Source organism: Mesitornis unicolor, unplaced genomic scaffold, assembly GCF_000695765.1.
Source record: "Mesitornis unicolor isolate BGI_N332 unplaced genomic scaffold, ASM69576v1 scaffold24484, whole genome shotgun sequence".
Lineage (NCBI taxonomy): Eukaryota > Metazoa > Chordata > Aves > Mesitornithiformes > Mesitornithidae > Mesitornis > Mesitornis unicolor.
This window is the reverse complement of record NW_010182414.1, coordinates 8,366-20,737: the sequence shown is the minus strand read 5'-3', so window position 1 is coordinate 20,737 and position 12,372 is coordinate 8,366. Positions and strand designations below refer to the sequence as shown.

The 12,372-nt window shown below is 41.1% G+C and overlaps 1 protein-coding gene across 3 annotated transcripts in view; it reads right to left on the bottom strand.

Annotated features, from left to right (window-relative positions):
• The window catches only part of ATXN7L1 (ataxin 7-like 1), a 41,379-nt gene extending 30,011 nt beyond the window's left edge, over positions 1-11,368 (bottom strand). For 2 of the 3 annotated variants that reach the window (XM_010183773.1, XM_010183774.1), the window contains exon 1: positions 4,301-4,524. In XM_010183773.1, coding sequence (XP_010182075.1) covers positions 4,301-4,506 — 206 coding nt within the window. In that variant the 5' untranslated portion in view covers positions 4,507-4,524. Of the gene's footprint in view, positions 1-4,300; positions 4,525-11,323 lie in introns of those variants that run through there. The other variant, XM_010183772.1, reaches the window with a different exon arrangement.
• Between the last annotated feature and the right edge of the window lie 1,004 nt (positions 11,369-12,372).

The window sequence follows — 12,372 nt, the reverse complement described above, 5'->3', positions numbered from 1 at the left end:
TCCTGCTTATACAGATACTGGAATGTGGCTTCCAGTGCCGCTGACCAGTGGTTCAGTACCAATGCTGAGGAATCAGAAAGGAACCAGAAAAAGGCTACAAAAATATCTGAGAGCTACATAAAGTGCTCAATCACAACAGGCTTCAAGAGCTCATCCTCTTTTTCAGATCAGGTAACTGACTTCCTTCTGTTTTCTCATGTTCTTGGTCAGGCAGTTGGGCTGGATGAGCATTGTAGCTCCTTTCCAGCTGAAATATTCTAGTCTGGTCTAGTCTGCTTCAGTACAACCTGCAACAGACTCCTAACATTTCCTTCCCAAGTATCTTGTGGCTATTTTTTTTAGTTCCAAGCCATTCCCAAGCAAGAAAAATAATTTCAGTATGTCACAACACCCCTCACACCTGCAGCTCCTTATTACCTCTGCTTTCCTTTCTCCAGACTCTTCAAAAATTGTTTTTCCTTGTCGATATGTAATTGTGCTGGGGTTTTTTTTTGGTAATTCATAACTATGTTCATACTAAAATTTACTCATTCAACTCTTTTCAAATTTTTGAGAAATTCACAAACATTTAAAACCAAAAAATGCTGTTCTATTCTGCATTGCTGGGATCTTCTCTACAATGTAACCAAGTATTTGTGATTTAGTGCTGGAGTACGTGGTCCAAGTTAACTCTGATGTTGTTTCTAATTGCACACTGCCTTAGGAATATCCTTAAGTCTTGACTAACTTCACTTTCTCAACCTCAGTACAAATAATGCCATTTCCTAATACAAAGAAATAATGACTAAGAGATGATTTTAAAAGTCCTTTGAAAAGGGACATTATAAATTTTAAACTATTACCTATAGGTATACCTTTGTGATCCTATTTCTGTTTACAGGAAGACTGCCAGTTTTCTACATGTTGATGGAAAACATCAATTTCCATCTCTTCTTCTTCCTTTTCAGAACTTGTGGCAAGCAATGGCTAATCCTCGTGGAGGGAGGCCAAGGAGACTTCCTTCAGCTGGTACTTCAGGCCACGCTTACTTCAACACTTTACCCCAGTTTTACACTGTCTCAGGATCACGGATGGGTGGAAATGAAGACCCTGTAGCATCACAGCACCAAAATCCTCCAGAACAGCACTCAGAAGCCGCACTGGGGCATGGCAAGCGACGCGGCGTCCTCTGCACAGGTCAGCAGTGAGGGAGAGCGCTCCTGGCCTCAAGAAAGCCTTCTATAAAGGCTAAGTATCTGGGCTATTCTTATGAATTATGATCACTTGTTCATTATTATTATGAATTATCTTATTCTTTGCCTTCTCACTATTTTCTACCCTTTTGCTATACCTCTTCCTACCTCAACTGCAGGCTTCAGAACATGATGGTTTACATTTATCTTGTGCAGAGTGCAGTGGTGCTCCAGCACTGCTCCAGTCTCCAAGCGCTGCTGTATTAATAGCAGCAATGTTAGAGAGATAGAGGGGAAAAGAAATCAGAGCTGACAGATATTTCTGGATGATGTATTCACAATAATCCTTCATATTCAAACTACAAGAAGGGGAGCATTAAAACAGCGGCTACAAAAATAAAACAGTTCCAGATCTCTCATCTGATCATGTTTTTAAAGCATTTGCTGAGGAGTGACCTGAACCTCTACAGCACATTTTAGAACAACACAGGATGTGAAGAGGAGAAAGAGTTACTCGGTCACTGTTTAAGATGATGACTCAGCTAAACCTACAATGAGTTAAACAACGGACGAGTTGGGTCTACATGCAGGCGGGGGGGACAACAGACCTCAACTGGGCCGTGCTGTTGCAGTGGCCATTGGTGAAATACTGCTACTAACTGTACCAGCTAAAACTGAAAAGAGATGCTGTATGAAAGAATCAGGCAAGCACAACAAAGGTTATCCCAGGTCTAGAAAGCAATCATTGCAAGTGATACAATTCCTGAATTAAGCTAATTTGGTAGCTGTCTGGAAGAACCTATGTCAAGTAAGTATTTGTGGGATAAGACTACAACGTAGCAGACAAAAGCACTGGATAACTGGAAGCTTCCAAGGATGACAAACCTCAACACACTTGGATATGTGATGAATCCTATTTGCATTTTTCAGACAAATGTATTTGTGTCAATTGAGGATTTCTTTCTAAAAGATAAGTGGGTGAAATTCTATGGCTCGTACAGACAGCTGAGTGGAAGATATAATCTTATCTTAAAAAAGAAGAAATTTTATGAATAATTTCACCTTTAAGAAAATCAGGCCACCTGAATATTTTCTAGATTTCTAAATAAAAATTATAATCCACTAATGGAATAAGAACAAATACTTTCTTCAATAACAGCTGTCAGCTCTCTATAAACCGGTCTGATAATTATCACAGGTTTATTCTTTAACAAGTCATGCAATCTAAGGCACTGAACAGTAGATTTTGGAAGACAACTTCACTGATCTCCACTTCAGACTGTGTGTGATTTGTTACATGATGATTATAATAACTTTAACTACTCTATGCCTCATTTTTCCTCCCCGCTGGTAAACAAAACCACAGTACTATCTCCTAGCAAAGCAGCAAGAATCGGGTAACTCACAGGTACAACTACTGACATATTCATTGCCAAGGAATTAACAGTGCAGTACAACAGTTTTAAACAGCTAAATCTACTTTGTTAATCACCAGTAAATGTTTGGGATGTAACCAATAAAGGGAAAAGGGATTGGTGGAAATGCTCAGTGATTTTGTTCCCTTCCAGCTTTTAGTGACTGACAGAATGCCATCTGTTGCCAGAACGGAAGATTTTGTTTATAGATGCAGTTAGTATGCTGAAATGTGGATATGGAAGTTGCTGTCTGTAACACTGCGATGAGAAACAGGTTTATAGTCAATAGTGTTAATCCTCTAAAGCCCTTTCTGATATTCTTTTAATTAGACTCTAAAAAAAATCCTCTCTTGTATAAAATTCCTCTTCAACACTCAGAAGAAAAGGTCACTATTCAGTCCATAACATACTTTTTAAGTAGCAAATTGCTACCCAACAAGCAAAAAGGCACTTGCACCTGAACTAGAATAGCTTCTGTCTCACCTGTGTATACGTGTGTGTGCAATCTAAATGTACAGATTTTCTATTTTCAGAATTATATACCATAATTGTCCACAATGCTCATCATGCTTATAGAGATGGTGGGTTCAGATTTATAGGATTAGATTTTGATCAAGTTTGTTCCAGTGCAGGGTAAATTCCACAGCTATGCAGAAGCTGCTCTCTCCGAAATCACACCAACTAGTGCACGTTTCGGGCAGAAAACAAAAGCTTCAACATAACTTCAGTTTATGCTTTGTCTCATGAGTGAATGGTTTGCAGTAGCTTATTTACTGCTTTAAGGCAGTTGTATCCAGAAACACTACCTAAAATCATGACCTTCATACGTTAGTTATTACACATAAAAGGGAAGGATCTTTACAGAGCAAATAGATAAAACTTTAGAAAAAGGAAGTCTTACTATCTCAAGGGTACAGACACAAAACTGAGGCTGAGGAGACTGAGCCGTAACAGCAGAACCAGGAACTAAACCCAAATCTTGAGGCACCAACCCAGTGACCTAATCACTGAACATCTTCTCTGTAGATAACTAAAGACAAAACAGTTTCCTATGGGATAAAATAGTGACCCAGTTCTGCTCTCATTTACATTTTTGCAACTCTGCTGCTATCATCGCAGTCATAGGAGGATGGGCCTGGCAGTCTCAAAGCCTATATATGTATATATATCACAGTACATGACGTACGGTGTCCCCAAAATAGTGATTTTTGCAGCCAGAGTTTTCTTCTGTCTTCTTATAAGGCATCAAACATTAACAAAACACAGGATGAACTCCAGCAGCAGCTGCTGTTGAAGGTAAACAAATATAACCAGTAAGTTTTCATGAACATCAATTAAGCCAATATTAAGAACTCTGCCAGTATTATCCTACTGTTTAAAAGCACCTGTTTTAAGGGCTGACACTGTAAAGGATGATGGTTCTTAAAGACAGCAAACTGGGTCAAGATTTCACTTGCTATACACATCTTAGAAAAGCAGCCATTTGATGGAACATCAGAAAAGTAATTCAGTCTTTTTTCCTCCTCCTATATAGATACATTATTTTACATTTAAAAACATTCCAGTTTCCTCCTTTAGGAAATGTAGAGGTTTAAACTGTAAACTTAAATAAGGCGAGAATACAGAATTTTCTGATGACTGTTCAATATATGTAGAGATACTTATTATTTTTTGAACACCTATATCTTCAGTAACTATTATTTTGGTACTTACCATGGTTTATCCCGTGATACTTTTGAAGGAAAGACTGTGTGCTGTTTGCTACTGGAGGTAAGTAGATTGTCTTTGGGCGTTTTGAATGGCTTTGAGTTGCTGCTGACAGGGTTATGGCCGCTGATACAGGATTTCGGTTTCATCTGTACTAGGGATGTCCTGGAATTGCAGGCTGGAGAAGCTGGAGAAGGGGAAGGTTTACACATTGAACCGTGTCTTCGTTCTGCAATGGAAAAATAATAAGCTTTACAGCATTTCGTAGGCTAAAGGGAAAAAGAAAAAAGCAGTCAGGGAAGAGGAAATGGTTCCTCTCAATGCTAGCTACAAAGATTTCATCACTCCAAAGAACACCAGGTCGCTACTGTTGTGAATGTAATCAAGCCACATGATAACTAAACAACATCAACTCTGTGAAGTGCTCTGAACAATGTAAAAATAAAATAAAATAAAATAAAATAAAATAAAATAAAATAAAAGCTAATGATCTACTAGAAAATGTTACCAAGAAAACTCAAAACATTTTAAGCAACCACCAGCATCTGTGTGAGCTACACTAGGTGTCTCAGCTCTTTCACGTAAAGGAGGAGGAGGAGTATGTAACAGCAGCTGATGACTCGGTGAAATACTGTGACAGACACGAGATTGCTTCTATAATGCTTTGTGAAGAACTGATGTGACCTGGTTATAGGGCAGTTTACTTTATGACCATCTTGTTTCAAATTTGATGGGAAGCTCTAAGGAAAACAACCACAGGACTGAAAAGTAGCAAGAAGCCTGCCGCTCCCAGACCTCCTAGAGAGGCAGGCACTGGCTGGTGGCTGGTGCATCACCAAACAAGGTAAAAGCTTATTTTTTCCCACACAGAGCAAACGGCAAGTGCAAAAAAGCAGGAAATTTATGTATAAGTTATGAACATTGCATCCAGAGGTCAGGCCGCTATGTAAGCATTGCTCACGCTCACACAAGAGACCTATCACATACTGCGAAAAGCAAGGCCTTGCTGACCCTGCAGCAGGAGAACAGGCTTCAGGACAGACAGACTTCAGTGAAATTGCTTGGGTTTGGTTATTATATTACTTTTTAAAATCTAAATGTCTTATCCTTGATACTGTTAACTAGAAAGATTATTTTAAGGAGGTATTTGGCCATTCTTTACAAATTATATATGCCTCCAAGGGAAAAGCACTAGTGCTTGGCCAGCTGGCTGGATCACAGCAAGCTGCAGACAACGGGTCTGGTGCTGCAAACTTCAGCCCAACTACAAAGTACTACAGGAGACAGCAGTTGTGTTTTGCCGAGAGATGCCATAAATTCTGAACAGCACGTCCCCAGTTTTGGAACACCTTTTCCCCAGCCCCTTCACCCTGGCGCTCTCCAGCCACGGGCAGCGAGTGGCACAGATGGGCTGGGGAGGAGGAATTTTCCAGTCAGCAGGGCTGTGCTGGGCAGCAGCTGCCTCCGGGCACCCCGGCACCAGGAGCCTCCCAGTGGGGATCGGCCAGGTACCCCCTCTACTGCCAGTGATCAAACACAGCAAGTCTAAGTTAGTTACAGACCGAGAACATGAGGCAAGCGGAGCTTCTCCTTCAACACGCAGCAACTTTTCCTTAACTTGAAGAGTCCCAAGTGGGTGCTGTGCTTTGAGCTTGCACAGCATCGCCCGTGTGCCACGAGCAGGTTAGGGAAGCAGCAGCGCCCTGCTGCAAGGGAAGGCTTTGTGTGCACATCATCAGCTCTGCGCTCGCCAGTTTGGTATTTCGAGGATAACTAAGAAAAATTTTCCCACAGAGAATCAAAACACAACAATTTGTCTGGCATCCTCACAAGTCAAAACTTGCCAGTAGCAGAAGGATTCATCCATGATTAACCTGCAATAGGCGAATAGCTCAGGAACAAAGATACACGCTTTAAAAAAATCAATCACGGAATATTCCAAACTGCTCCTATTGTATCTCCAATGACTAAATAAGGGCATTTGCTATTAAAGATCAAGCACTTCTATACCTTCATATTCAGAGTTTTAATTACAAATGCTGAAATTCCTTCCAGATTCCCTTGCAACTGAAGAACAGAACAGCTGTATTTTTTTTAATACAAAAAGCAGCTCCCCTCACACCCCAAACGCCAACCGTCATTTGTCAGTTTTCACCCCTCCACGCCACCTGAGCGCGCAGCCTCTGCCTTTAAGAGTCCTTCGCAGGATGCAGTTAATTTATGTGTAGTTCACCTCGCGATTGTGGCAACAAGCCTGCAAGCTACGCACCTGCCTCTGAAATGCACAGTTGCACTCACATTTATTTTGTTAAATAATTGCTATTGTTTTGAGATCCATCAACCTTCTCAGCAACCACTTCAATTTAAATTAGCTTAATAAAAATTTAAATTTATGAAGTATTTGCAGAGAAGGTTGGTGAATCTTGAAACAGTAACTGTTATTTAACTGTCCCGTTAATTGCTTGAGGACTGATGAAAAGGAACCGCTATGTAACCAACAAAACCAAGCTGTATATAAAGTGAAACTTTGGAAAAAACCGTGACTTCCACACACAAATGATGTAAATTCAGGATTCATTACTCCAATCTTCACCACAGCTCATGGTTTTCTCAGGAGTGACTGCCTTCTAGTAAACTGTATCTTTAATATCATCCCTATGAATATATTTGGAAGTGAAATACACTACTCTGTTATTGAAATTAACCTTCAGGAAAGATGGACATTCCAAACACTGACCATCTAAAACTTCATTTTAAAGTCATCTAAGTAACGCATGCCATACCAAGTTATTTTTCAACAGTCTCTTTACACTGGATTTTTAGTCAAGCAAAACGTTTGGTGCTTTTCCCTTGACAACCTTCTCAATTTTTTAATTCCCAAGAGCAAACCAGTACATTAACTCTGGATTTTTTACCGTAACACAGAAAATGGTGGAAGAGGCACTGCTGTGATATGACAATATAATGAAGTGCATTCCACTATTTCAGATAAATGTTTACTTAAAAGATAGCAAAGAAAAAGATTACAAGACTACTTATTTTATCAGAGTGTGCCAGATTGGCAGTCATTCTTGTGATCAGAACCAACTGCTATATCTGGCGTTTCCTTTTACCTCCTCAAACTCCCCTCTTCCCCCAAAACACGGCTACAAAAATTCTTCCATGTTTTAGACAGACTCTGATACGTATTTGAGAATTATCAGCATTACCCAGCTCCTCTTGCAATTTCCTAGAAACAAAATGGGAATCACAACCGCTGTAAAGTCACACAGGAGGAAGAGTGTAAACAGCCAGCGCCACACAACCAGCGGTGTCCTCACACGCTGGTCGGATGGGTAAAATCTGCACGTTTACTCACGCGAGCAAACGTCTCTTCAGTGTCAGCAGGAGACGATGGCCATGACACCTTGCAGGAAGGGCCACAGTGGAGAACTGGAAGAGAAACTCCCTCCAAGGGGCAGAAAACCACTGTTTGAGCTGGGCAAGCATGGCTGCAGGATGGACTTGCTGAAGGTGCAAAGACTCACAGATGATTCTCGATGGGGGGGGGGCATAAATCGTAACTATGGATATACTGAACATATCATAAATATTGATATGTTCCTTCTCAAGAACTATAAGGCTGCCTCTCGCTTCCTCCTTCCTTACTACAGGTGTGGTAGAGAATCAGCCTTAAACATTGATAATAAATTTCAAAGAGAAATAATGGGAATATATGACAAAGCAAGGAGGCTCTCAGCTGTCAAAATGAACTGCTTAAACCAGGGTGGTGCTGCTCCTCTATCAAACTGAGTTTCCTGGTCACATTCTGTTCTTTAAAAATTTCTAATAGTTTGTCTATTCATATTTTACATCTATACAAGGAATTACACACAACATAGAAATCCGCCATTATACGGCCTATGTTATAAATTAATATGTGAATAAGAGACATTTTCCCATCAAATAGTTGTTACAAAATTAGATATTCACATACTAACACATTCAGGAGACAACCAGCCATCTGCATAAAACCCTCTATGCTCGTTTGCAGTTCAGGTGCAGACAGACTGGATCCAGCAGGGCAAGTGAACTCGTACACAAAACTGCGGACATGGCTGTCCCTGTTTACAGAAAGCAGTGGCACAGTCACTGGGCATAAATGCCCCTAAAGTAGAAAGAAAATTTTTGCCCCTAAAAAATGAAAAAATCCTGCAAAGCAACTCGAGAACCAGCTGTCACTTGTAACAGACTAACCTAAATCCTCCATGCATTTCAGTTTCTGCAGAAGCCTGCAATGCTACGAACGCGTGCTCAAGTTTAAAGCATGAAAGAGAATTTTTTCAATTCACTTCGATACTTCCAAATGGATGTTTACACTCCACTAAAATAACAGCACATATTCTGTTTTGTTTCTAAATACCAGTTGCTGTCAAATCCAGGAGCAGCGTGAACACAATCAAAGTTGCAATCCTCTTTACCGCATTAATCCTTCTGCAACCTCTCAGCTGTCTCAGCGCAGCCGCTGCAGCGAGTGGCAGGCAACATGTGACTGCTGCTGTCCCACAGCCACCGTGTTAACGACACTCATCGCGGAGGAAAGTTTAACACCCTCTCGCTGAATCAACTGTGCTTTCTAAAGAATCAATTTCAGATCAATATCTGTTATTTTTCTCCAGTTAGTGGCAAGAGGTTAAAAGCCCAGCGCTACATGTTGTCCTGACCCGCACTGCAAACGCTGCATCAGTTGCATTGCGAACGATCTTAAACTATTCCAGGAGATTCTCCATGTCCTATGGAAACATGGATGTAGGCCAACTTTCTCAGCCAATTCTGAATTGTTTGTAGACGTGAAGTCCTCATGTTGTTGGAGACTTAACAGTCCCTGAACCTCCAGAGCTCCTCTCCCATGCCCCTGTACTCCATTTCCAATCCTCCTTCCTGCATCCTGCACGATGCAACCCCCTACCTTTCCCCAAAGCCTCTCTGCTGCAGCTGCCAAAGTCCTCTAGGTCCGCCTTTGAGTCTGTAGTTCCACTGGATCCTCTCTGACTGGCCACCGGGGAATACTAGCAGCTGTTTTGCAGGAAACACCACATCTCCTTCTAATCATGAGCAAAAAAGCAAAGCAACAGAGAGGCAACGTGAGCTCCAGAGCCACAAGCACAGCATGTGGGAAAAAAGAAAGGCAAAACCACATTCTGAGCAAAGTCTCTTCTCACATTTTTGCCTGGAGTCTCACAAGGTCAAACACTCACTCAGCTCACAGCAAATCCTACAGACAACAACACAACAGTTACATATACATTGCCTGTAAAACTGGCCAGCCATAGGCTTGCAGGTGGACTGCAGTAGCATTATATGCAAGAAGATCTTTATATGATCCTCAAACTGCAGATATCTCCAATTTGGACAACAAGCAAAAACCATTTCTTGGTATATCCCACCCACATCCATCCTTACCCAGCACGCACTACTCAAAATTGATAAAATCAAGCGAACAGGTTTTGCCCACAATTAGTGTCTTCTTCATCGGAGAGACACAGAAGATTGCAAAGGAAAGAAGTCAAGATGCAGCTTGAGCATAGAGAAAGAGATGCCTTTGGTCTTTCAGTACTTTTTGTAGGCAGTTGAAACAAAACCCCAAAAAATCCCACTAACGCTGTCAGAAGAGATGCTAGAACTTTGTCAGCACCAGTCATTTTGAAACATTACTCTCGCGTAGCACGACCTGACTTCCTGCGTACAAGAGGCCTAAAGTAAAAATCAATTTTAGGTTGGCCCACAAATAACTCAGAGACCCAGTGTTATGCATTATAGCTTGGCATCGCATTTGGTAAAACCAGAAAAAATGTAATTGCTAAATCTCTGAAAGATAAGAAAGATCTTGGCTGTCAGTAAACATTACAGAACAATAAAACTCCTTTTAAGCTTGCTTTTATCACAGCCCTTGAGTTCATAGCCCTTTTATTTAAAATAGCATAAACCAATTTATTCCTCACTGCCCCTCACAAAATACGAACACTGTTTGTTATTCCCCATTTACAATATTTAAGCAGATGGCAATGAAATTTAGTATCTTATCCACAACGTGATTCTGTTCCAGTAACGTATCACAGTCTTGCTGATGAAGACGTTACTCATGGTAATGCCATGCACCACCTATGCACAAATTACAGATTTTCTATTTACAGCATATCCTGAGGTGTTTTGTTGCACAGCCCTTCACTGTGCAAAGTTGAGCAATGTATACTTACAATTGCAGTAAACAGTAAGTGAAACCCGCCACCTTGTCCTGATCCCAGTTCAAAGTTTGCAAAGGTACTTGGCATTAATTCTAACAAAACTAAAACAGAAAAAACCCCCCACATGCCCAAAAAGCGACAGCCAGCGACCAGGAAACTGAACAACCAACTCGACTGCTTGCAGAAATGTGTCATCCTGCAGTAACTGGCAGCTGGTTCATTACAAGAGTTCATAAACACCTTGTAAGCACTTTCATTTTGCAGCCACAGTCTAAAAAAACCTAACAGAATCCAGTACGTGAGGTTATGCAAAAATAAACTTGGATTTGACGCTAGCGAAATACAGCACAACATTGCAAGACCGAAAGGTAACTTTACCCGCTTTTTGACAAAACACTATTCCCAGTCCAGCAGAAAAAGTTGGGAAATAATATCCGCAAACTGTTCCACCCTTCTTGCGCTGCACGCTGGAAAGGAAACGGCACAGTCGGTTTCATTTTGATACTTCTTGTAAACTGACAAAGGAAACAAACTGCCAGCTCAAACCCCCGGACCCAGCCGCTGCACAAAACACTGCTCGGCGATCGCGAGCTTCATTCCAGGTCAAATGACATAATTGGGAAATTATCAAGTGCTAAAATAACCCCCGTTCCGCCGGTGTTTATTTACAACAAACACAAGCTTCGCTTTCTGACACAAACCCACTAAAACGATTCTCCATTTCACGAAGTCTGCAAGTGAGTAGGATCAGCAAAATTATGCAAAACATCCTGCGAGAAGAAGAAATGTAAACTGAGCCACTTACAGAGAGGAGCAGGCTGCCAACTTAATCTGATTCTACGACGGCTGTAAACATGCACTTTTGGAACGATCCACATTGCCACAGATGCCGTCAGAGCGACACGGCGACGTGATTAGGTATTCTGCACACGGCGAAAAAAGCGGGCAGATGACCTGCTGCAGCAAATACCGAGCAGCGCTCGCACACACCAACTGTTTGGGCTACAGGCACTTGTTCAGCACCGAGCTCCAGGTCCTACCAGTTGGACACCAGAACTGGTCCCTTGCCAAGAACAACAAGCGCTGAAAACGGCTGCGGGTTTGGGTTTTTTTTTTTTTCCTTTTTTTTATAATTGTTGATACAACTCAAGTAGCTGCAGAAATGAACCAAAGCACAAAATGAAAAGCAGCAAAAAACACAAGTGTGTATTTAGAGGAAGACACGGCATTTTTTCTTTCTTGATTCAGGGAAGAATGAGGGTGTTTGTGTTTAACACAGTAGGATAAACATGCTGTTTTCCTAAAAAAATCTTTTATTTATGGGATAACTTGGCATTTGCCAGGGTAATTACAAGAGACAGGAGGAATAATCTCTAGAATATCACTAAATTACTGTTAAGTGGCCAAATATCTTAAAAATGGCCAAATTCTATAAAAAGCCAAGCGCTCAGCACTTCCAAGAACGCTTCCATTCCTCTTCAGTAGAAAGCATAAAAGAAAGGTCAAAAGGAACTCCAGCAAAGAAATGCTCCAAATCACAATTACAATTAATTACTATGAATGTAAAATGAGGCTGCTGGGTACTTGTCTGCTTCTTCTGCAAGGAATCTGAGATCTAAAGATGAAGCTCCACGGTACCACTGATGTACTGCAGAGACAGGAAAACGATGGAAGCGTGAGCACCTTGCCCTGGTGACAATGTCAGCCTTCACAGCACGGCACTGGAAGACCCAGATCTAACTCTAGCGTCAAGGCCTGTTTCTTCAGCTATAAAATGGGATATTAATAATTCAGGGTATTAACTTGATTAAAAAAACCTGGAGATTTAAGTAGGAATTGATCACTTCTTGTAAC